Source organism: Dysidea avara, chromosome 8 (assembly GCF_963678975.1).
Source record: "Dysidea avara chromosome 8, odDysAvar1.4, whole genome shotgun sequence".
In the NCBI taxonomy this organism is placed as follows: domain Eukaryota; kingdom Metazoa; phylum Porifera; class Demospongiae; order Dictyoceratida; family Dysideidae; genus Dysidea; species Dysidea avara.
The window spans coordinates 32,752,962-32,780,468 of NC_089279.1; the positions used below are offsets into that span (position 1 = coordinate 32,752,962).

At 38.0% G+C, this 27,507-nt stretch overlaps 2 protein-coding genes across 7 annotated transcripts in view; both read right to left on the reverse strand.

Annotated features, from left to right (window-relative positions):
• LOC136263633 (carbohydrate sulfotransferase 15-like) overlaps positions 1-27,507 on the reverse strand; it is a 181,836-nt gene that overhangs the window by 61,049 nt on the left and 93,280 nt on the right. The gene's annotated exons all lie outside the window — the stretch shown is intronic.
• LOC136263639 (acetylcholinesterase collagenic tail peptide-like) overlaps positions 1-27,507 on the reverse strand; it is a 134,270-nt gene that overhangs the window by 3,290 nt on the left and 103,473 nt on the right. Inside the window, exons 1-5 of one of the 5 annotated variants that reach the window (XM_066058273.1) lie at positions 14,250-14,277; positions 10,142-10,267; positions 6,329-6,427; positions 6,204-6,275; positions 5,258-6,149 (exon numbers count right to left, since the gene is read on the reverse strand). In XM_066058273.1, the coding sequence (XP_065914345.1) occupies positions 5,380-6,149; positions 6,204-6,228 (795 nt within the window). In that variant the 5' untranslated portion in view covers positions 6,229-6,275; positions 6,329-6,427; positions 10,142-10,267; positions 14,250-14,277 and the 3' untranslated portion in view covers positions 5,258-5,379. Of the gene's footprint in view, positions 1-5,257; positions 6,150-6,203; positions 6,276-6,328; positions 6,428-10,141; positions 10,337-13,977; positions 14,200-14,249; positions 14,278-27,507 lie in introns of those variants that run through there. The other 4 variants (XM_066058272.1, XM_066058275.1, XM_066058276.1 and 1 more) reach the window with 4 other exon arrangements.

Consider the following 27,507-nt stretch of genomic DNA (forward strand, 5'->3'; position numbering starts at 1 on the left):
CTACGTATTATATGAGCAGCAATGTGCTGTATCTTTCTGCATATAACCTCAATGGTAACCATGCCTCATTAATCACACAATATGTATTGCATCTAGCAGCATGCACATTAGGGATACTTTTAAAACAATTGTTGTTCTGTTAGATTACAAGTTGTATATATTATACACGACTTAATCCTGTAACTTCAACAACAGTTCCCTGTCATACTCTACTTGTTGTTGTAGTAGATCCAGTGATGACTGGAAGTACCAAGTCACACCAAACAGTAGAACTAGACTAACTAGTGATAGCACTACCAACACAACATCCTTGTTGTTAGCAGCCATTACTGCTGACTATACTGCAGAGATACTGCAGTAAATTTAAATTTATCGCACCCTTGGTTGTTTAGTTCTATAGCCAATTATCTAAATAATTTTTCATGGTAAATAAATGTTGTTGTGTATAAATGGCTTCATGTTAAAATGATTTACCAATTCTGAAGAACTTAATGATTTCAGCATCATCATATTCAATAATTATGGCAAAGCATTGATTAATTTAACCTTTAACTCATGCTTTATGGTAGCTATAGAATGTGTGAATCAGGTTGGAAGTATAGGACATGAATCAGTAATTAATTTTGTAGACTGTTCAAACACACATTGATAGTTAGCTATGTACATATCTAACCATGTACATAATGACACTAAATAAAGTAACTATAACTATAGTATAGGCCAACAATTGTAAATTCCTTGTTTCCCATCCTAGTCAGACAAAAAATACCATGTGGGCGGGCAGCTATTATTTATTATATTGTTAAAATCTATTATTTAATATCAAAGATGGAGCCCATTAACTTCAAATTGCTTTTTTCTCTTAAATTCAGGAGAGCTAGATTCAAGGTTAGTTATATCTTGAAAGATTTTAATAAGATTCAACCCTCTAGAATTTTAGATTTGAAGTATTGTAGTGTTTCCTGAGCATCCAGAAAGGCATTTAGCTACATATAGAGCTGCTGGGTTTGCTATGCTTGTGGTGACACGTGCTAGCTACTAGCCTGACTGTGTACCATCAACTTCAACAGTACAATTTTTTCAAATGCCATACACATTAATAACAGTTTGAGAATGGGACTAGTGTTGATGTGCATCTCAAGTTAACAATGGCTTTTTGAAGAGATTCACTGCTAGTATTAGGCCAGATACCATGCACCAAATAACATCAAAAATTCACATCAGAGTCCACCTATCCAATAACCTAGTCTTCATCCCAATGACACGACCACACAATTGAACTTTCTGTCAGTATTAATATTTAGGTCACATGACTATCTAATGTAATAATAAATTTGCATGCGGCTCTAAAATTACCATTCGGGCGGGTGACAGGAAACAAGGAGTCTACAATTGGTGGCCATATGTATAAAGAAGTAGGGATTTATGTTATAAAAGTACTGGCATGGTGGAGTATTACCTGATCAAGATTATAAAAGAAACACCTAAATCTTATAATTTCAGTGGCCCTTTCTACATAGCTACATAGTTAATGCTCCATCAGCTACTTGCTTTTGTATACTTTTTGTAGCATGTATCCCTACTTTTAGTATTGCTGAAACTTATACTACTAGTTTTTGACAATAGTTATGCACTAAACAGTATCTAGCTAGCCCGACCCATACAATGATACATTGGGGATTTGACATCTATGTCTTCCTTCTCCTGGAGATGTTTGTTAAGCTACAGTAAGAGTTACTTTATAAGTTAATCAAATCACTTGAAAAAGTACTTATATAATTAGGGATGCGGCGATTATGCCGGCATAATTTCGGGCATAATAGGTATGTGTGGAAATCAGGAATTATGCTAGCATTTTGAGATGATTATAAAGCTTTAACAGTAGGAAAATCTACAGATTGCACAATTCCGTTAAAAAAGATCGAGATACTCTAATAGAGCAGTCAGAAACTCTAATAGAACAGTCACCGACTATTATTTACTCTAATAAAGCAGTCACATTGATGAAATATTCTAATACAGCAACCAGCTAAAGAATTCAAAGCTTAAATATCAACGAAAATGGTATGATACAGCAATAAACTGGCATTATCAACCAATTATGGTGGCATAATTTTGGGAATAATGGGTAATTCTCAAAAGCATAATAGGTGGTTTTTTGAGCACTGCTCAAAAGCATAATGCTCAATTTTTGGAGCATAATAGCCTCATGCCTATATATAATAGATGGAGATATAGTGACTATGTTGTCTTGCACAGGCACACACTACACACACAGACACACTACACATGTGTGCACGCACGCACACACACACACATACATGCACACACACAGATAATACCATGAATGTCCACTCACACACTACACACACTACACACACACATGCACACCACACACACACACACACACACACACACACACACACACACACACACACACACACACACACACACACACACACACACACACACACACACACACACAAGCACACGCACGCACATACGACAGCTTAGTCAGCAATTTCAATGACTGCTAACAACAAGTCGATGTTGTTTTGGTATGTAGTTAGTTTAGCACTATCGCTAGTTAGTCTAGTCCTACTGTTTGGTGTGACTTGGTACTTCAAATCATCAGTGGATATCATGTTACCATTTCTGTGTAATACGTTTACTGTATGCCTTGACAAGTAAGATCCCCATGGACACTCCTTATTATCACACTCCAAATGACATACATAAACAAGTTATGCAACACAAAATAATGAAGTCCAACTAACTACTCAAGGGGACTACTATTAGCTTTTCCCAACTCAGATGCACTTTAGCAGTTAAAGAGCCTACTGTCATACTGCACCTACTGATTGTTCCTCAGGATTTCTACCAACTTCAGGACACTATTCATATCAACTATGTAGGAGACCCAATATATTTTCCCAGGCGGTAGACTAAGCAGAAGACAATGCTATTTGTCCAAGCAAAGATGTCATAGATGGCCATGAGGGCTGGTTGTGACTGCTGGACATTACAATATGAGTGCATGCACTATTCACATCAAGTCTGTCATCACCAACTAACATAATTAATAGGGTATTGATATCTCAAAGTGCTGGAGAATGATTGTAGCTAATACCAGTTATGATCTAGCTGTCCACCACTTTACTCAAGTGTTTCATGATGTGGAGCAGAATCACAAATTTTGATAGTTATTCCTCAGCTATGAATTCTTTGAATGAGTTTCTTGTCATCATGAGAACAAAATCATACTGGCCATGACAGAAAAAGGTTTGACTAAAGTGATACCATTCGTATGCTCCTTTGACAATTAATTAATTAATTAACTCTATGGGTCCTATCATACTCCTGTCATGCTGCAACCACTGGTTACTACTTTTACAAATCTTGTAATACCCTTATGCTGAAACATAAGTATGGTCTGGGAACACCAATGTCACCTCCCAAGTGGTGGATTCAACAGAGCTTAGGCTGCTGCGTACTTCAAGCTAAAAGCTGGCTTACGGATCACAAAATATGTTTCATGGCAATGTAACAGCATTACAGAGCTTGATAGCCACCAGACTCATAGAAAGTTGTATACCACTACTGGGAAGGGACCAGCTTGGTCAACAATCCCAATTGCGGCCATATACCCTAGCTATTTCCTGGGCCATTCCAGGAACTCTTTGAATGAGTTTCTTGCTATGATTGGATCAGAAACCTATACTTACCATGCCAGGGAAAGCCTTGTATACTCTTTCACAGTCACTCTCTAACTCCTGTCATACTGCAACCACTGTTTACCACTTATACCAACCTTAAGACACCAAACATATGGACTAGGAAACCCAATATTACCACCCAAGTGGTGGATTCAGCAGAGCATTAGGCTGCTAGGCTGGAAAGCTTGCATCCAAGTAGGGGCATCAAAGATGGCCTCCCTCTATCTATAGTGATCTGATCATGGGAGGAGACTGGTACCACATAGCCCAGGACTGGCAGACCCATGTACACATACACTATATAATACATCTGCATTAGTAGGATTTTCCACATAAAAAGTTTAATATTCCATTGTGCTGGAGATTGACTGTCGAGTGAGTGGTTGTGATCCAAACTTTGCCTGCATGTTATGTATATTGTTGCCCACTCAAGTGTCCCTTGATATGAAACAACATAGCAGAACTAAAATTAATAGCCATCAGGGTTGCAGAGTGTTATATGCCACCGTGGAGAAGGACCAGTGCAGTCAGCAATGCTTGACCATCCCTCACTGAACCCAAAGTGCTGTCCACAGATATGCCTTATCCACCAGAAATTCTGTGAATGACTTTCTTGCTATGATGAGATCAGACTCCAACTGGGCATGCCATGCAGGGATAAGATTGACTTGCATGTGCCCCTTGACTACTGCTTATATGCTGCAGGAAGTTGAGGGGGCTCTGAATGTCCCAAAGGTTGTTGGAGTATGTATTAATTAAGCTAGCAATCATAGCAACCACTTTCTGAAGAACTGCCAAGGAGAATTGAAGGGTTGGGGTATTGGTGTAGCATCTGAAGATACAGTACCTGGTGTTACAGGAGCAGAATACTTGTGTCACTGGCTGCTTATGATGATCAAAAATGAACCAAGCCACCAAGCCTTGTAGAGTCAGAAATTCAATAACCTGCTACAAGTTAGCACTGTGACACTTCAGAACTTCAATACTACAGCTCTCTATTATATTGCAACACTATTTATAGCCCAACTTGTGCAGCCTCCCTTAAACAATGCCAGAGGCAGATAGGTAACCCAAGGGAGACAATGTCTGCCCAAAGTACTAATATGTGAATGGGTGAGTGGAATCAGTAAACATGTGAATTTCATTATATACCACATATACATATGAGACCATTGTACCCTGTACCTGACAAGAGGAGGGACTGCACTGAAGGCTTGACAGAGGACACATTTTGCTACATGGATAATGACAAAAGCTCTTGCATTCCATGGTTAAATTAGCAGAGTACATCCCACCTGAACCTCTCTCTCTCATTACGTGAGACATGAACTCTTGACGGTTTATTACAAAGATAGTAAATATACGTACGTGTATTGCTCGGCAGCCTAAACTTTAATAAAACTGGGGAGGCTAGACATAACTTATTTGGTATTTTATGTGTTAATGAAGGTGACTGCACTCCCATACCTTCGATGCCCCTACTGTACAGTACTATCATACTGTGATTTTGTATTTTCACATAAATACTAGAAACATATGAACACATTAATGCATACTTGTAAAATATCATTAAGGATTAGCAGTCAGTGGCTCAGTGCATAGTCATAGTTAAAATCTAATTTATACATTGTGTATTGATGACAATGACATTGGTTTGACAATGTTACTTGGTACAAACTGCACATGACAATTCTCTGGTGTTATCATATGGAGGACAAGGAAGTGTTCCACATCTTCCCTCCACAAAAAAGAATTCCATACCATCCTGATCAGCTGATGAACCAACAGACTTAAAGGCAATATCAATGCAGGTGAATTGAGTGGGATGATGAACATGCTCTTCACACATCAAATACCCATAGTATTCTCTGGTCCATCCACTAGGGCATGTGTACTTGGCAGGGACCATGTAGACTGTAGAACGTTGTGTGACATAGCAAACTGCACATGGTACTTCATAGTGCTGTCTTCCATGAAAATGACTGTAACTATTAGTAAGTGTATAATACTCTGCTCCATACATTATAGCCCTCCGTTCTTGTCCACTAATTGGAGAGAGATAGTTCGGGTCAAGTGGTAGACATTGTGGATTACTAGCACCACCATGATTCCAATTAGGTCCACCAGCTCTCCCACTATAAACTAATTGTGCAGTCGACGGACACTCATCATGTCCCCATCTTACATACACAGTTCCTCCATTGCTTTCTTCTCTGTCACCTTTCTGTCCTGTAGCTCCTTTAGGACCAGTTAGTCCTGTTGGTCCTGGTAATCCACTACTACCCTTCTCTCCTTTATCTCCTTTCATTCCTTGATGTCCCATTTCTCCTTTCAGTCCTCTTGGTCCAGGTTCACCATTGTTTACTTTTTCTCCTTTCATTCTTTGAGATGTCAGTTGTGGTGATCCTCTTGGTCCAGGATCTCCCTTGTCTCCTATTAATACACTTGATAACATTCAAGTACACACATAAACCCTTCATGTGTCACCTTGATCACCCTTGGCTCCTTTCATTCCAGGTTCACCAGGTTGTCCTATTGGTCCACGTAATCCAGTGTCTCCTGTACATGATATGATAACTAAACAATGATGTGTGTATACATGATAGTGTAACCTATTAATCCTCTTGGTCCTCTATCACCAGTGTCTCCTCTTGGTCCAGTATCTCCTTTAGTACCATCCTCTCCTTTTGGTCCTGGTAGTCCTGGGTCTCCTGTTTGACAAAATCAATGTAAGTCATGATTATGTGCATAACATAGTATATGTATAGATGGCAATAATACTTTTATCATTATTCGATACACCATACATGCAGTACGTTTCAATTACTCTTTTATACAGTTGTGTATATACAACTGTTCTTCTTAAACACTTGCATGCATACTAGTGATACTACTGCTACATATTATACAGTTATATAATTATTATTGCTTTTTACATAAAATGCACTGAACAATGGGAATACAGTATATCTGAAGCGGCTAATGGTCTACCAGTATGATGCATTGTTAACTAAAGTTCTGGCAATACCCATGCAAACCAGACAGTTTCTAAAACTATAGAATTGCTTATGAGAGAGAGAGCTAATGATCATTATGAATGATGGGGGTCTCCTAGGATTCCAACAACGTCCTTCTGAAATTTTAATGTATATAGAAACACCACACTATCAAGGTTAAAGATAACAAAAAAGATAACTGCAGGTGCATCAACTCTGAATCCCCAGTAACCTTCCTTTTGTGAGGATTAGAGTTAGTGTTCCTATTGAGTGTGCCAGTACCCCATATGTATGGACAGACAGACTATTGTCTCTAGACAACTTTGGTTTGTGTCCCAGAGGAGCTCCCATAGTATTTTTATGTTTTGTGCATTTTGTTATTATTTCACATAATTATGTATTTAGCACAGAGGGTGTGCCTCAAGCTACTTTTAATGGATAAAGATAAACATTTTATAACGTACTATTTGTACCATTTTTTATGTGTATTGTCATTGCTATACAACTGTCAGGTGCTTTTATATTAGTGTTAGATAAGCATCAAAAATGAACATTCTATTATCGAGCAATACAAAGTGACTGGGTACTTTATTAGAGTATTAAAAAATAAGTGATGCTTACTGCATTACACTAATGCAATCTTGTGTTACAAGTTGACACATTTTTGTACATATAAACATCACCAAGGCTATGGGACAAGGACAGGATCGAGGCAGCCTTATGGTGCTTTCATGAGTCTGGTATTAAAGTGTACCCCATGGTAATGCATCAAAGGTTAAGTACTACAGTGAGTGTAACGTTATTTGCCATTAAACTTGTGCACTCAGGTTTGGCATAACCATAACACTCATGATAGGTGTATCAAACGATTACACTTCAAATGTGTTACTACTATACACCTTCACAGTGAAGGTGTAGTCATAGACTCATAACACATTTGAGGTGTAATTGTTGAGGTGTTATGGTAACACTGTGTGAAGGTGTAGTGGTAACACATTTGGAGTGTAATTGTTTGAAGATGTAGTGGTAACACATATTTTGAAGTGCTATTGTATGAAGTTTACAAGGCTGCAACAGCTGAGAGCTGTTCGTTTTTGTTTCCCTTACTTGATCAAATCCCATTATAAATCTAGCAGCTTTGGATTTGCACTATCAAATCCCTTGAAGCTCAACTTTAAGCTTAAATGATACTGCAGCATTTATGTTGTCATGATCATTGTGTGCTAAAAAGGGGTTAGTTGTGGCCAAAAATTAATTGTATTTGTAGACTAGCTGTAAAACAAATTATAATGATGGATGGATCCATCATTTTAAAAGTTAGATTGAAATAGCAGAAGAACGTCTAAAATGCCTCAAATTACCAACTTTAAAGTATTGGAGACTTTGTGGGGACATGATCATGACCTACAACATAATTAAATGGACATCTAAACGTGAATGAAACTACTTTTGTTACAAGAGCATGGACAGCAATTAGAGGGCACTCTTGCAAACTGTTCAAGCAATTTGCTTTTAGAGAGGTTCGACAGAATTACTTTTCTCACTGTGTAGTGAACAACTGGAACTCCCTCCTAGTGGTATTGTGGAGGCTCAATCAACTGATGAATTCAAGAAGTTGTTTGACAACTTGAACAATGACATTATGTTTAGCATAGATTTATTGTAAGATAGGATCAGGATTTACAGGCTTTGCTTTTTTTAATTCCTGTATAATAGTAATAATAATAATAGCAACCTACACTTCAGAACAGTGGCTACATATGCAGGTAGATCCAATCCTGTGTTTTAAATATTCTCTTTGACCTTACATTCAATTAACTATACACTCTTTATTCTCTTTGACAAGCCACTATTATATATTTTCTTAAAATCCAATAACAAGAAACAGTGTATAGTTCTGTTTTTTAATTAAAATTACTCCCAACTCAAATTAAAATTACTTCCAACTGAACTCATTTATCTTGTACCCAGATTTGGTTAAAAGTAGGTTCTAGATTCAATCTTGTGATAACCATTTTCCAAAAATTTCCAGGGACTCTGGGAGTATATATAATATGCCACCAGATCTAGAGCTCCCCTAGCTAGAGAATTGTATACAGCTGAGTGCACATGCACTCCACACACTGGTGAGTCAGTCTACTTGCCCTCTCCACTCCCACTTACCCTCTCTACTGTTTGGACAGCTAGTGTAGGTTGAGCCATGAGACTGTAAATTATGCTATACTAGCTTCAAAACACTAAATTTGATCATGTGCAGCTGATACCCAAATGTTTCCACTACTAGTTCTTTAAGATGTTAGTCTAAGATTGAATTTTAGCTACATGGCTGCGCCCTTTTTATATTTATTGACAAGCTGTATGGGGAATAATGGTATCACATAAACAAAGTGACATTATTTTCACTCAAAAGTACTACCAAATTCAATCTCAATAGGCCAAATTTGCAAAATTTTCCTGTGGGGGGCATGCCCCCAGACCGCCCTAGATATAGAGCATGCTCTGCATACTGAGTGTGCTTCTCACACTAGTTGTATCAACTTTCTTGCCACATATATAAATGTCCGTGTTAACACCCCCCCCTTCTGAAATCCTAGATCCGCCCCTGGTAGCTACAAACTTAGTACTTGGGTTAAACCTGATTAAGCTCCACACATTTTCTGAATTTTCCATAATTATAAATCAATAGCTTTAAAATGTGACCAGTGCATGTGTATTATATTACATTTGAAAGTACATTATACATAAGTGATATATGTATAATACAAGTTCTTTGTCAATATAAACAATGAAAATACATTATTGCCTTAAATTACAACTTTCCAAGGATGATTTTAAAATACAATAACCACGGGGACCATTAAACTCTGTTAAATGATTATTTAACTTTATAGCATTAATTGTAAACCCCATGCATGCCCTAGAACCCTTGAAATTCTACTTTATTCTAAACCTATAATTTTATAACCAACAGTTTATAAACTCTTGTTATAACATGTTATGCTGTACACCTCCTTCCCTGTATGTCAACTTTAGAATTACCACTGCTATGCTGAACCAGCGGTCTACTTATTTTCCACTTTATAACTGAGATCAAACCAACATGGCCCATAATACTGTATAATATTATTGTGTCTGGTTGACTTGATGTACAACTATAACCCAAAATATATCTATATAGATTGCATTTCTGCATTAATTTCAAAATTTTCCCAGGGGTGAGCATGCCCCCCATGCCTGAGTAGCAAGCTACACATGCTGTTGATGTTGACCGTGAGTGTGCTTTGCACACAATTGGTTTACCGATGCACTTATAGCATTGCTGCATTCTAATTTCAACACAAATAGCTACTATATAAGCAAGATATAAGCTGGGGCCCATTTGTTCTTAGGGAAATCCTAGATCTGAATAATTATACACATATAGCTAACCTATTAATCCTCGTGGTCCCCTATCACCAGGGTCTCCTCTTGGTCCAGTATCTCCTTTTGGTCCTGATACTCCAGATTTTCCCTGATCTCCTTTTTACCAGAAGGACCAATTGGACCTGGCCTACCCTGACAAGAACACTGTGATTCTCTCTTCACATTATCACCAACAGTATCATAGTTATTTCCTGCATGTAACTGAAGGGCACAAGACATGTGAATGAAAATCTCAATAAACCACTAGTGCCCCATATTATGTGTATATCACTAAGTGATATGTAGTATGGATTTACAAAGGTTAGTAATTTTAATTAAGAAAGCTGCTTTAATGGAGCAAAGATGCTCCATTACACTTTTACAATGGTAATTGTACCTAGAGTGTCATAACTATAAAATTAATATCATTTTACATATAAAACTTAGTGTATGGTAAATCAAGCTGAAATGCAGATCAGTAATACATGACTTCTTTTATATAGCATAACACATTTGTGACCCGGTCTGCAAAAAGGGGTCTTATAGCCTTTTCAATTGCATATATATGGTAACCCATAACTTGACTGGTGAATATGTTACAAGCCTACCATTTGGTCACTCAACAACCCTAACCTGGCAGTAGCTGTGGGTGTAATTACATGGTGATAGCTTTAGTAGATTAGGAGTTATGATTAGCCAAACATGGATAATTGGAAAGGCTATAAGACCCCATTTCGCAGACCGGGTCACTTTTCGATTTCCATGAGAAACAAAAAAAATGAATTCCCACCCTCATGCATTTTATTTATAATAAACTGTGAACCTAATTTTCCTGGCCTTAAATAGATCTGAAATGTGCTTTTTTGCATATTACAGCATTATTAACTGCAGGGAGATGATACTGTGCATGCATTATGGACCGCATATTGCATGTTGTATGTTATAATAATATATGTATATACTGTCACAGTTTTCCTTCATTGTTTGATTGCATTACAGTGGCGCATCCAAGGGGGCACAGGGGGAACATTCCCTCCCTTCCAACCACCTCTCCCCCAATGGAAACCGTTATACAAGATTGAGATACTCCAATGGAGCAGTCAGTCAAATACTCTAATAGAACAGCCACCACACATAATGCTACCTTCATAGTTACTGAGTACAACATGAAAAAAACTAGCATCTGCAGCACTATCCCATGCATGAGCACACTTAGCCAGCTAAGTATATTTTGCAAATGATATGCACTATGTAGGTCCAGAACTATTAGCTATAGCTAGCTCAACTACTCATGTTTGTCACTTATGCTATGTATGTAGTCCACTTAGAAAGCTATATATTTCTGTATAAAGTCACTCTAAATCACAATGTTTATCCCTGAAACATATTAAATAGTTTTAGCTTCTGGGGGGTGCAGCCCATCAGACCCTATATGCCTACTACCTTGGTGCACCCCCTTTGCCAAACCATAGATACCATAGCTGTAGGTAAGGCTATAGTATCTATGGCCAAACCCTGGATCCGCCACCTGCATTATGCTTTTCTGCTTAGCTAGGTAGGACGATGTACATACATAGGGTCCGCAATCCGAAAAATCAACTTCTACAAATCAATCCCCCTACCATTGTGGGATGTTCATTGTAGTATCCCATTGCTTGATCCACCATGAAACCGGAGGCACGATTGTTGTCTTCACAGAAAGATTGTTTTCAGTATCCGGCTCGCAAGATGCAAAATTTATTTTTAAAATTTCGTGCTCCACACAAAGGATCGGATGAAACTTGCTACTTAGCCAAATCGTATCCAGAGATGATGTAGTTGAAAAGTACGCACAGAAATAAGTAAATGATTTGCTGGGTGCCCAGCACAGGGTTGCTTTCTTTGAAAAACAGACAAAGAGATACGAAGTTTCGAATTCAAACTGCCCTACCACCCAGGGTGAGAGAAGCCAACTCTTCCTCATAGTGTTTTGATACAGTTGGGTGCATAGTCTGTCTATGCTGTTAGTTTGGAAAAGATCTGAGACTTCTCACCATCTGGGTGACGAGCGTTAAAATTTTCTGCAGCATCAAAGAATTATGCCGCGCTTTCTAGCCATTTCCAGCGCTTCTGCAGCCACAGCAACCATCAATTATAAACTAAAACTATGGCAAAAGATGTCCCTGAACGTTTGGTAGCAGCAGTTGTCAATTATTATTTCATCCACGGCTTCCACGCTTCGCTCTAAGGTATGCATCAAGGAGACAGCAAAATCGTCCAAATTTGACTTCACCTCTCACACTCCACAGCAGCTTCAAATCTTTACTAGATCATTCTACATCACCATTATGCTGCAAAACATCCAAAACCAAACCGAAAAAAGCACAAAATCTTTCATTTTTGATTCGAGCTGGGTGGAGCTCCTGGTGAGCTGCTGGTATACTGCATCATATGAAATCACAGAAACACCAACTACTACCACTACCAAACGTTTTGATCCATCATTTATCATCATTCTAAACAAAATTAAGTGACCAGTGTGGCATCAGAAGTACTGGAAAGCACTTTGGTACCATTGAGAGAATCCCTTGAAATGACGCACGAAAATTTTTACGTTCTTCACCCAGATGGTGAGAAGTCTCAGATCCTTTCCAGACTAACAGCATAGACAGACTATGCATCCAACCTTATCACATCACTATGAGGAAGAGTTGGCTTTTCTTGTCTTGGCTGGTAGGGCAGTTTGAATTCGAAAATTTGTGTTTCGTTTTCTGCTTTTTGAGAGAAAGCAACCCTGTGCCTAGAACCCAGTGAGTTAATTGCTTATTACTGTGCGTACTTTTTAACTACATCAACTCTAGATAATATCTAGCTAAGCAGCAAGTTCTATCCTGTTCTTTGTGTGGAGCACGAAATTTTAAAAATAATTTTTGCTTCTCACGAAATATTAAAATCGATATTTCTGTGAAGACAACAATCGTGCCTCCGGTTTCATGGTGTATCTAGCAATGGGATACCACAATGAACATCCCACAATGGTAGGGGGATCGATTTGTAAAAGTTGAATTTTCGGATTGCGGACCCTAATGACATACACAATTCCCAAAACTCTTTCAGAACACAGCCACTACGTTCTGGTCAACAGCAGTGACAGATTGCAGTAACAGCAGCTACTAGTACATGGCACAGCAATTAATGGACGCTTGCAACAGCAGTTTAGAGCTGCAACATGCAGAAGCAGAAGCAATGGCTATACATGTACCATGCAGCAACAGTTACAGATGTATACACAACGCGACAACAAAGTTCATACAAACAACATGCAGCTGCGACAACAGCAGTTGCGACATGCATGCAGTACAGCGGTCCTGCAAGTAAAACCTAAGGCTATAGTGCTAAATTTGTAATGGGATAAGCCTCGGAGTAAGCAAAAGCTAAATTGGTTCGATCTTGGTTTGCGACAAGAACAAGATGGGGAAAAGAAATTATTCACATCTCTGTGCATTTGTAACCCCTCCGTACTTGGGGTGGTGCCAAGGCGTGCTCCATGCAGTTAAAAAAATAGTATACACCTATAGCTAAATTTACTTTTATTAAATAACTACATAATTATATCATGCACATGCAGTGTCCGCCGTTAAATAAGAAAAAGGCTGGTGTAGCCACGCCCCCATTCCTATTCGAAAAGCTGGAAGACAGAGCTATACCGCATGGTACAGCTAGCTTATAGTTATTATAGTGTAACTAGCTGGAATGAGGTTAACTGCATGTTGCACTTATTCATATTTCACTTTAATAAGTTACAATGAAGGTAATCCTGTTCTGCAAGCACCTTAATTTGTCACAGTAATGTACAAGCCATGCACATTTCCCATTAGCCTCACATTGACTTGTTCCTGTAACTTCAACAACAGTTCCCTGTCATACTCTACTTGTTGTTGTAGTAGATTCAGTGATGACTGGAAGTACCAAGTCACACCAAACAGTAGAACTAGACTAACTAGTGATAGTACTAAACTAACTACCAACACAACATCCTTGTTGGTAGCAGCCATTGCTATTGCCATACAAAGTTGAAACTATGTAGCTAGCTATGCAGCTGTAATTTATGTATACTCAAACTAAAACTAAAATTTTAGAATGCACATAATTATACCTTATGCACATGGACATACAGTACAACATTAACTGAAAGTTTGCAATTGTGGCAACAATAATAATCTGAAAGACACTGAGTAAAGTAGCTAGTGGTTTTGTGGCTAATCTTGTTGCTACTTTACTTTTACTATCAGCCACAATTTCTAATTTCAGCTTCAATTTATGTAGCAAATTAATTTTGATTTCAGTTTATCTAGTGTAATACCACAGATAAATTTACCGGCTGACACTGAAATATATGTATACAGTAGCTATTTATCAATTTTGATAAAAAATATTACTCATCTGTATTATAGTTATAACATCAACGGTATATCAAGACACATGATAGTGTGTCGTGCGGCCCAAGAAGCCGGCGCGCCACACCGTGAGTATATTGACATCAAGACACACTATCGTGTGTCGTGCGGCCCAAGAAGCCGGCGCGCCACACCGTGAGTATATTGACAGGAAGAACGAAAACGTCATTTTCACACATTTGTATCTCGGTGATACTTCATCCGATTGAAACCAAATTTGCTGCAGAGTTGCCCGCCAGCTAGGGGAGTCTACATTCCAAATTTGAAGGAAATCACTCTAGCCATTTCCGAGATACGAGTGGCCAAAGTTTTTTTTTTTTTCTTCTTCGTCTTTTCGCACACTTGCAAAAATTGCTATAACAAGCAAACGCGTACTCCGATCGCCTTGAAATTTGGCACACAGAAAGGGAGTCCAACGGCGAATCCTAGCATCAACTTTGGTACAAATCTGATGAATGGTTCAGGAGTTATGACCGATTATTCGCGTAAAACAAGATCGATTTGTTGTCACGCCTACAGGGTAAACCGCTTCATGGAATGAGTTGAAAATTGTAATGTAGATGGAGTAACCATCGTAGGAGTGCCTTTTGGTGGTTTGAAAGGAATCGAGATGAAGACCACGGAGATATGACACAAAACCCAACCTGTGTCACAATTACGCGATCGATTTTTAGGAATAAAAAAGTATTAGTTTTCACGCCTACTAGGCAAACCGCTTAGAGCAATGAGCTGATCGGTGTATAGCTGGAATAATCTTCATAGAAAGTACTTGCAGTAGTACAGAAGAATCCGATTACAAACCACTGAGTTATGATTCGAAAGCCAACTCCGTGTAGCAAATGCGAGATCGAGATACTCTAATAGAACAGTCACCCTAATAGAGCATTCGGCTAATTTATTTACTCCATTATAGAATTTTATTACATCACAAGTTATTCTGTAGGGAGTTCAGCTGCAAACAGTTAATCTTATAGACAGTTCAGCAAGACAGTCACCATGTGGAGAGTTAAGCAAATATATCACTATAGAGATTCAGAACATTACAAGTCACACTGAAGAAAGTTCAGCTATAAACAAGTCATGCACCCTGTAGAGAATTCAGCTACAATTAAGTCACTCTCTAGAGAATTCAGCTACACACAAGTCACTGTGGAGAGAGTTCAGCTACAAACAAATTACCCTTTAGAGTGATCAGCAATGAACAAATCAACACAAATCTACCTGTAGAGAGATAAGCTAGAAACAATTCACCCTGTAGAGAGTTCAGCTACAAAAAATCACCCTGTAGAGACATCAGCTAGAAACTAGACACAATGTAAGGAGTTCAGCTACAAGCAATCACCCTGTAGAGAGTTCAGCTAAAACAAATCAACCTGCAGAGAGATCAGCTACAAACAAATCACCTTATAGAGAGTTCAGCTACAAACAAATTGCCTTGAAGAGAGATCGGCTACAAACAAATCAACCTGCAGAGAGATCAGCTACACACAAATCAACTTGTAGAGAGATCAGCTACAAACAAATCACCCTGTAGAGAGATCAGCTACAAACTACACACAATGCAAGGAGTTCAGCTACAAACAAATCACCCTGTAGAGAGTTCAGCTAAAACAAATCAACCTGCAGAGAGATCAGCTACAAACAAATCACCTTATAGACAGTTCAGCTACAAACAAATTACCTTGTAGAGAGATCGGCTACAAACAAATCAACCTGCAGAGAGATCAGCTACACACAATTCAACTTGTAGAGAGATCAGAGCGTGGCGCTTGGCCGGAATCTGGGTGGCCTGCGGATCAAGTCACGATGGGGTTGGCTTTTTTTCACCCCTTCTAGGTATTTGTCCCGTTTCACTTTAGGATATTTAGCTCAAAGATTTTCGCTTAGGCTCCTAGGCTATGGGTAAACACCTCGAACAGGCTCTGCCTTCTGTGTACACCCTCCAGTGCCTAACTGGTAAAGTAGATAATAACATAACAATAACATCAGCTACAAACAAATCACCCTGTAGAGAGATCAGCTACAAACTAGACACAATGTAAGGAGTTCAGCTACAAGCAAATCACCCTGTAGAGAGTTCAGCTACAAACAAACCAACCTGTAGAGCGATCAGCTAGAAACAAATCACCCTGAAGAGAGGTCAGCTACAAAAAATCACCCTGTAGAGATATCAGCTAGAAACAAATCACCCTGAAGAGAGGTCAGTTACAAAAAATCACCTTGTAGAGAGATCAACTACAAACAAAACACTTTGCAGAGAGTTCAGCTACAAACAAATCAACCTGTAGAGAGATCATCTAGAAACAAATCAACCTGCAGAGTAATCAGCTACAAACAAATCAGCTTGTAGAGAGATCAGTTACACACAAATCAACCTGTAGAGAGATAAGCTAGAAACAAATCACCCTGTAGAGAGTTCAGCTAAAACAAATCAATCTGCAGAGAGATCAGCTACATACAAATCACCATATAGATAGCTCAGCTACAAACAAATTACCTTGTAGACAGATCGACTACAAACAAATCACCCTGCAGAGAGATCAGCTACACACAAATCAACTTGTATAGAGATCAGCTACAAACAAATCAGCTTGTAGAGAGATCAGTTACACACAAATCAACCTGTAGAGAGATAAGCTAGAAGAAGTTACCTTGTAGAGTGTTCAGTTACAAAGAAACCATTATGTAGAGAGTTCAGCTGCAAACAAATCACTCTGTAGAGAGTTCAGCTACAAAGAAACCGCCATGTAGAGAGTTCAGTCTCAAACAAACCACCTTGTAGAGAATTCAACTACAACAAATCACCCTGTAGAGAAGAAGTTACCTTGTAGAGAGTTCAGCTACAAAGAAACCATCATGTAGGGAGTTCAGCTACAAAGAAACCACCATGTAGAGAGTTTAGCTGCAAACAAATCACCTGTAGAGAGTTCAGCTAGAAACAAATCACCCCGTAGAGAGATCAGCTGGACGAAGTCACCTTGTAGAGAGTTCAACTACAAAGGAACCATCATGTAGAGAGTTCAGCTGCAAACAAATCACCCTGTAGAGAGTTCAGCTACAAAAAAAATCACCCTGTAGAGAGTTCAGCTAGACGAAGTCACCTTATAGAGAGTTCAGCTACAAAGAAACCATCATGTAGAGAGTTTAGCTGCAAACAAATCACCTGTAGAGAGTTCAGCTAGAAACAAATCATCCTGTAGAGAGACCAGCTAGAAGAGGTCACCTTGTAGAGAGTTCAGCTACAAAGAAACCATCCTGTATATAGTTCAGCTACATTTCAAGTCACCCAGTAGAGAGATCAACTGCAAAAAAATATCCTGTGGGGAATAATGGGCATGTAATAAATATATGTATATAATTTGTATAATTACTAATAAAATCAAAAACAATTGAAGCATTAAAAATCTTCTTTAAGTTCTTTTCTTCTTCCTGTGGTAAAGAAAAAAACACATGGGTTAAAAAAGCCCCAAAGCCAGCCATAGGCCGGCTTTGCAGTATACAAATACAAAAAGAAGTGATATCTAATCAAAAACAGCCAAGCTGTAAAAAAAGATGCGGCCCCCTAAAAGGCCATGGTGAAAAAAGATGTGAAATCGAAGGTGGCGGCCAAGAAATGGCTGTGATGGTAGGTTAATGGTAAAAATTTTAATAACGACAATTCAGGTGAATTTGGTGCCAAGACCAAGTGGCACAAAATTCACCTGAATTGTCGTTATTAAAATGTAACCATTAACCTACCATCACAGCCATTTCTTGGCCGCCACCTTGGATTTCACATCTTTTTCACCATGGCCTTTTAGGGGGCCGCACCTTTTTTTACAGCTTGGCTGTTTTTGATTAGATGTACTTATTCCAGGATATCCTGCTTTCCCTTTGGCACCTAGTCTACCATTTCCTTTTCTGGTAGCTCATATAACTTATTATTAATACCAAAGGCTGCAGAATGTTGTCTTTGGTTATACTGTATATCACCTGAATTATTTGTAACCATGCAGATTTGTGAAAATGGGTAGGGTCTTCCATACACATTCTATTCTGTGAAAGTGGAAGACCATAACTTAGTGTTCAAGAAACATATTAACCTGAAATGTTCTCCATCCACTGAACTATATTGGTGTTCACTACTGACCAAATTTCAAGGTAACAGCCTTTTCCATTCTGAAGTTATGAGACATCAAACTGTTGGTAAATTGGATGAGTGTGGAAGGCCTCTTTTCATAAATCTAGTCAATTATTGATTGTCTCTGTTGTATTGTGATCATTAATTTTTCTGTTGATGGAAGATGAAGATGTAGCACATTATTGTGTAAACTGTTTAACCAGCAATTATTTCAGATCAACTTTTAAGGCACATAATTATGCAAGACTTAACAAAGGTTTGATGGGACAAATTAAGGTTTGGTGGATTGTAGAAACTTTATTTAACTGTTTATGGCAGTATAATGTTCAATAAATGATAGCTGCATGCATGAACAATTTAAGGGTGCTCTGTACAGTTTGCAAGAGAATTCCCAAGTTACATGGCGAAACAGGTTATCTTTTTACATTGATGGAAATATTATGGTCGTTAATTAGTCTGTGGCTTATTACTGAATTTTTAGCACCTGTGCATTAGGTAACAGACACCCCCTTGCTATTCTACACCCTTATGTTTAAAATAGAACTAGTGTGTCATTTTTCACCCAAAAGGCATGAAAATGTTGGATGAACTACTGTAATAATTTTGCTAAAAAAGAGCGTTTGCAGTTTTTTGATAGCAACTTCTAGTGACAAATAGCATGGAAGTGAAAAGAAAGATTGGTGGCAGTGTCAAACCGGAAGTTGAGTATCTGATGATTGGGAAGCTAAAAGACAAAAATAAAAAGACACAATAGTTTGTACTGTTCTGTATAGTGTATCATGAAAGTATCAAGGCTCTAGTGTGAAAGCTGTAAGACTAGTTCTAGTTTAAAGGGAAAATTATAACTCGCATTCTACAGCAAATTAGCAGTTTAGTTTGGACTAAAGTGTGCTCTAGTGTTAGCTTATATCCAGTAAGAAAGTACAGTATATTTGCCCAAACCATTTGAGAGTTATGGTAATTTCATGGAATGAACTGTACAGAGCACCCTTAATTAACCCCAAAGTGATTCACCAAACTAGTAGTCTTGTGAAACTTTGCATGTCATGATTGTGTGGTAAGTAACTACTTCTAGATACAGCAGATTTCAGGAAATTTTTGTCAAAATTGTTTCTTTTATGATAAACGCATGAAATTTGGCACAATATTAGAACAGGTCATGCATGTGGAAAGATTTCTGGATATATAGAGCCATCCCAAATTTGACCTTTGGTGATTTTTATGGCAACTTTATGGCACCTTTATGGCACCTAAGATGTGAGCTGTCGTAGGGCGAGAGGATGCACATAACGTGTAGTATACGTCAGACTGAATGCACCATCGTCTCAAGTTAACTGCTGTTGGTAGTGTATCAGAAGCAGCTCTTAGTAAGAAAGACAGTTGTCCAGGATTGAACCCTGCTATCAGTCTGTTCCAGGTCTTACATGAATCCTCCAATTTAGCAGAGTCGGCAAATTTACACTGGACTGTTAGTGTCTGTAAATGGGTGTTACAGTTAGATTTGACATTGTTTGATAATAATTTCTTTGCTTTCATGTACAAGGATCGTGCAGTTGGCAATGAGGATAGTTGTTCACGAGCACACATTAGTGGGGAGTAGTCAGTATCACGTATTTGTAAAGCAACGTTTCCAAGTTGTAACTGTAATCCGCTCTTGAAGCCGGGAGTCTGAAGAAGCACTAACACAGGATAACAGGTTTAACTTGGCTTCTCTGGAAACTTGCATGATACTGGGGCAGCAGATACCAGGATAATAGAGTAAAACTCTGCTTGCACTGCGTGGGAGATTTAGCCACTTTTTAAGATATCGAGTGGCTGTTGATTCTAGTTGTGAAATTGTTGAAACAGAAACTGAGTCAACACAAAGGGTAAAACGTAGAAGTAAAATTATGTAATTCCTGTATATCCACAGTTTATATTCCCCACGAATCTGAAGAGAATCAGTAGCTGACAATAAACTAGTCAAGCGAGCCTTCACACGTGCACCTGCAACCTTCTTAGTGACACTTATAGATACATCAATAATTTTCCCCAAAAACTTAGTCTCTCCTTCAACAATGGATCTGGTAGCACCCTTAGACAACGAAATTCCCTGAGGAATAATCTTCAAACCATCAAATAAGTAAGATACACACTTAACTGGCTTGAAGGAGAGATCTAAATCAGCTGCTTTTTTATTAATTGATTGCAACACTGAGGTGTGGATAGTAAGATCAGTCGAGATCAGAGTGACATCATCTGCATACCCTTTTAATGAGTGTTCCAACAAAGGTGCAAACTTAGGTGATTGTTTCCAGTTGGTCTTGCGAACAGCTGGAGTATCCTGAAAGGAGACATATTTCCTTGCTCTTTTTGAACAGGGCTTCCATTCAACTTTCCTCAGGTCAACTACTTCATAAACTATATTCTCATCTCTATCATCATATATTATCTTGCAAGTTTCTTCCAAAAAATACTGGTCAATCCGAGCTCTGTACCAGCCTGGAGGCTCATCACTAGAGCCACTCCATTTCACATAGACGAAAGAGTCAATGGGAGGAAGATCATCACATCCCTCAATAGGTAACTGAATTCTATACCCGTGAGTAACATTCAAAGGTTTTGCCAACTTTAAAAGAGGGTTAAAGGCCAGCAAAAATATAATAGGAGACTGGGTATCTCCTTGGAAAACTCCTCTTTGAAATGGTATGGGTTCTGTTTCCCAATTTTTTGTTGAAATAACCACCAACAACAATGAGTAAAACGATTCCACATAACAAGAGAAAAAGTTGGGCACTTTAACTATATTTAGCATATCAAAAATTAGGCGGTGGGAGACTGATCCAAAGGCATTTTTAAGATCAAGAAACATCATCATCAGAGGCTTCTTGTAAGTTGTAGAGTCTTGTAAAATTGTAGAAAGAGTATAGATATGTTCAAACACACCAGGCAAGCCTGACACAAACTTTTTTGAATACTAGTATCCAAAACATTATTGACTCTCAAATACCTCTCAAGGCGATTACTCAGGATTTTGTGTAAAAGTTTCCCTACCACTGAGGTAAGAGCAATTGGACGAAAATTTGAGGGGTCACTAGTGGAACCATTCTTATAAATCAGTCTGATTCTAGCTATGCCCCAGCTGGAGGGGGCCGTTCCTTTCTTCAGAATCTTGTTAAACAGTGTTGCCATAAAGTGGTGACTAGATGATAAATGAATTAAGTGATAGTATGTGATTCCATCGATACCAGGGGCAGATTTCATCAAACAACGTTGAAGAGTAGCTTTCACTAGTGAGGGCGTGATACTTTCAACATTAAATAACGAAGAGTCACAATCAGGAATTAGCTCACTGGCCCATGAAGGCAAACACTCATATGTTACTGTGTTATCTGAGTATGTAGAAGAAAAATAAGAGGCTGTATCACAATCAAAGGTGGGCTCCCTGCTATCTGATGGCTGGAGCTTCTTGTGAGCATATTCCCACGGGTTCTTTCTTTTTTTTTTTTTTTTTTTTTTTTTTTTTTTTTTTTTAATGTTATTTAGACAGGGAGACAGCATCAGCAAAAGCTGTTTTTCAGCTGTGCCCTGAACAAGCATACAAAAACAATATAGGTACATATATACACACAATTAACTAAATATGACTTAAATAAGCTAGCTTAAAGCTATTTAATGAGTTCATCTCGGTGATTGAGGTAGGCAGGCTGTTCCATATAGTTGTGCCACGATAATATAGACTTCGTTTGCCATAGTTTAATCGCACAGCAGGTACATACAAACGATGGACATTGCGCCCTGCACGACCTGTGACGGATAAAGCAGACCTGAAGGTGGGAAGTAAGTAGGAGGGTGATAGCCTTTTTAAGATCTTGTATACTTGTATGGCAATATGAAATCTGCGATGTTCAACTAAAGTAAGATTAAATGCAGAAGATCTGGCAGAGTCATATGATGAAAACCGTGAATGAAGTCTTTCCAGTCTCTTAAGATGGCCAACATTAGTAGGTACCCATACAACATCACAGTAGTCAATTATTAGGCACTTATAGGCAAAATCTCTCTCATCTCTTTTGTAATCTGTTGATGACGATAGCATTGGAGAACCTTGTTGTGAGTCCGAACTAAAGTGAGAAAGTTTCCATCATCGGACTGTATACGTCTGCGTGAGTTATTCTTCATCAATGATAGATTCTTCAAAGTAGTCTCGATGCGGCGAGGACGATGGCGGCCACCACGACTAGGAGCTTTTATGACCTCATATTCCAATAAAAGATCACCCACGATGTGAGAAAATTGTTCAGCAGCTTCACTCGGAGCCAACACATCACTGCCAAGTGAGTGGTGTAGCCAACCTAAATGATCACGAAGAATCTCATCTAAACGTATCCAGCAGGGCGTCGTAGCATATTGCTCATCGGGAGTAAAAAAAGATGCCATACTTTCACGTCACGTGATTAGTTGTCAAATGTTATCGAGTTTTCTGCAAGTTTCTGTGACCTGTAAGGCTGAATGAAGTTATCCTAGGCAAAGCAGATACTCTGATTCCGAATTTGGCATCAGTTTTTTGATGAAAAGATGTTTTGTGGTGGTAAACGACAAAAATTTGTCTTGTAAAAGGGTATAGCACTATCAAAGACACTTCAGAATTCTGCGTTACAATCATCCTGGCGTTCAAGACGTCCATCCACGTCAATACAAGTATAGTTTGAAAGTGAGCAGTTTGTTGTGTTGTGAGGAACTGCTTTATAGCATGCATTGCAAGGTGATGCATAGCACCCTCGTGCAGGCCTAGCCTTTTGGTGCCACCCCTTCCTATTTGGATGAATTAGATAATACATAAACTTTTGAAAAAGCAGTGTTTGGCTAGTCTCGTCCTCGCAGACCCATTCTCCGGGGTGGCACTTATCGATTAGAGATTATAAGCGCCCCCTCCGAAAGGATCTGGTGAAATTCCCATACTATTTTTGTCCGAGAAATCGCCAACTCTGGCGAGTGATAATTGGTGTTTAATACTTGCACAAGATTTTACAAAAGGTGACGATTAAACAGTATTTTATCATTTTATGGCTGCGCAGTACAGACTTTACAAAAGCATCAAATCGTCACCTCTTGTGTAGTTATTAAACACCAATTATCACTCGCCAGAGTTGGCGATTTCTCGGACAAAAATGGCATGGGAATTTCACCAGACCCTTTTGGAGGGGGTGCTTATAATCTCTAATCGATAAGCGTCACCCCGGAGAATGGGTCTGCGAGGACGAGACTAGTGTTTGGCAAGTGATACCAACCTTGTAAGGCTTCACAACTACCTTTTGTGATGTTCTGATATGCCCACTACTATTATTGTCTATTTTGTTGCAGCTGCATGACTAATTCTAGTCAGAGACAGTTTTTTGTTTCTCTTTATTATACAATGATGTCATCATATTAAGTAACAATTGCTATCTTCTGTACTTTTAGAGGAGCAAATAAAGTGTAGTATCAAAAAATTACTGTCTTACAATAATATTGAAGAATACTGGTCATTATAATATTATGTTGGAATCTGATTGTCGAATTTTGCTAAGTAATTGTTAATTGTGCCCTGTAATGTCAAAGGTCACTCTGTAATATATCACGAATTAATCATCTGTAAATATGTTTGAGGTACCTGTGTATTTACAGAACTCACACTATTCTTAGCAAAGTACTAACTCAAACATTAAATATTACAAGTGGTCATTCTGCAAAGGAGTGGTCACTTCAGAAAAGTTTTACCTAGCTCATGCATTTTACTGCATCAAATTTTTATGTAGTGAAAATTTCATGTCATTAGGAGATTCATACTCAAATTTATGGCAATTTGGATATTGTGCTTGGTGCCACATTAATGTACAGAAAAGCCCTAAAAATTTCATACACAAAAATCACCGCTCCGCCGACTTCTTTTGCTTATATCTTTTGGTAGGAGCCAGCAGTTTGCACTAAAATGATTCTAATAGATAGTTCAATATTTGCCATACCAAAGAATTTAAGGAATGTAAAATTTTTAATTTGGTTGGAAATCTCTACTATAAACAGCTGGCATTATTTACAGTCCAGTGCTTCGTTTCAGTTTTGGTTGCTGTAACTCCCAAGTTTTGCCTCTTTGCGTCTGAGTCAGCTTGAGTCCCTTTGTCAGCAAGTAATTAATTCTATTGCCACGCCCTGTTCCACCTTCACAATCTGGTTGGAGGCCATCAATTTTCTAGCTACACGGCCAGGTACATCATCAAAAGTGTGTCAGTCTACAAATAAACTAAAGAAAGATAACTTTTTGAGATACAATACTAAAAAAAGTTTGAGGAAAAATATTTTCGTGGATTGTTTGCACTCACGAAAATATTTTTACTCGAAAATTTCTGAAACGAGATTTTTTTTTTATTACACGAAAATTTCTTTGCCTACGGTATTTAACTTTATAATACAAATGACTAACATGTCTCAAGTTGCACAACGTTATTTACTATAGTCAGTAATCACAGGTTAGTGTACTAATGTCTTGTCTAATCCTTTCCTTGTTGATCTTCTCTACTTCACTAGCAATTATCACTCTCTCATCAACTGATATGTTTGGTAGATTCAGTGTTATCAAACTGTTGTTATGGTGTAATGCAGTCAATAATATCATGTTAAAAGAGAGTTTATCCTTATTAACCCTATGCTGCCTTATGCTTAGGGTGTTGAGACTTGTGTTCACTTTAATTGCTTCAGCTATACTTTCTGCTCCTTTACTGGTCATGCCGTAATCTGGTATAATGAGTACTTGTAATGAATTATTATTCTTCAGACAGTCACTGATAGCTACTATTCCATCATCAGTTATTCTATTTTTACAAATGTCAAGTTTTTGTAGAGTGGTATTCAATTTCATTGCTTCAGCTATTCTAATAGCTCCATCATTTTGGATACCATTGTCTGATATGTTGAGTTCCAGCAATGACTTATTGCTCTTCAAACAGTCACTGATGGCTGCTGCTCCATCACTAGAAACCCTATTTTTATAATTATCCAGTTTTTGTAACCTTTTGTTCACTTTAATGGCCTCGGCTATTTTTTGGACTCCATAATTGGTAATGCCATTGTCTGACACATTAAGTTCTAGCAGTGAATCATCATTCTTGAGATAGTCACTGATGGCTTCTGCTCCATCATTGAATATTTTGTTATTGCTAATGTAAAGTTTTTGTAAATTTCTGTTCACTTTAATGGCTTCCACTATTTTTTTGGCTCCTTCACTGCTGATATCATGATATGGGATGTTAAGTTCCTGTAGTGTATCATCTTCTTTAATGCATTCACACAGTAGTATTATTCCGACATCAGAGAATGTTTTCTTGGGTGTCCATATGTATTCTTTTATATCATCACTATCATTATCAAAATTTTTATATAATGTACAATTTATTGACTTAAGTGTAGTCTTCCCATCTTTATCAGTAATTATCTCATTCCATGATACACGTATGGGAAATGCAAGCAGTAAATCTTTGATGCAACATTTGACGTTTATAAATCCTAACTTAGTGACATTGTTATGTGCTAGATCAATTTCTTGAAAACAATGCTTGTTTGTTATTTCCCTTAAAAATTGTACAATTTCCTCACTAGAAAGGACAGTCCATGACAAACGCACTTTTGTAAGAGTTGTGATATTGTTTAAAATTGTCAACAGTGAATTCATTCCATTGACTCCAACATTAAATAGTGCTAGAGATTGCAAGTTTGTGTTAACTTGTAAACTATTTATTATCTCTCCAACATGTTCTTCCATTCCATCATCTCCACAAAGTGTTAAACTATTACTACTACAATGTCTAATGATTGCACAGTACACACCCCATGGGGATGAGATGTTTTCACTGAGGTCAAAATATTCTAGTGTTGGCATTATTTTTATGGCTTCACAAGCAAACTGTTCCAGAACATTCATCCCAATGTCTTCTATGTTACAGTGCCTCAATTGTAGTACTTTCCAGTTGATAGAAAAACTTGATATGAACAATGTTAATGATGATATGTGATGTGGAACCAGCTTCACTCTATCAATTTCAACATTACCATCTTTAAACATGGATGTTATTACATCAGGAGTATCTGTAATACTTTTTGCTTCCATGAAGCATTGAAACAAATGTAAGCGTTTTCTTTTGTCTCCTATAATTCTATTGGACACTATTAGTTTACCCTTTCCTTTGTTCTGTTCTCCTTTACTGATAAAATTGATGAATGCTTCTGACTTGGCCCCTACTATTCCTACATACATCATCCACATAAAGCTAAAGTGATCATCCCAAAATGTCTTCTCCATCAATGATAACTGGTTGCTGCTAAGAAGGGTAGACACATGTAATGCACCCAAGTATTCTTGCATTGTATAATGGAGAAAGTTTAATGAAGTAGTTGTACCTGCACCTTTCCTGGGGTAATGTTCTACTGCTTGTAATAATCCAAATCCATTGATGGCTTCTGTTATGTTCATAATATTAGGACATATTTTTTGTACTTCATCTAATGTGAATACCAACTTGTTCTCATGCAAACCTTTATATGCTAACTCAGATAATCTGTAAACAATTTCAACGATTGGTTTAGGAACTTTGTCCAACTTGTCCACCACACCAGATGGTTTTAGTTCATGTCTCTCCAAGTGACGATATATAGTATGAAGAATAAAAGATTCATTCATTTCAGTTAGTGTTTCAGGTAAACTACCCTGCTGGAACAGGTACAAGAGTATTGCTAAATGTAGTGGAATAAAGCACAATACATTAATTGTGGGTTTCTTAATAAGGTATTTGTCAAGTTCTTCTTTCTTTTCTTTATCAAGTGATTGT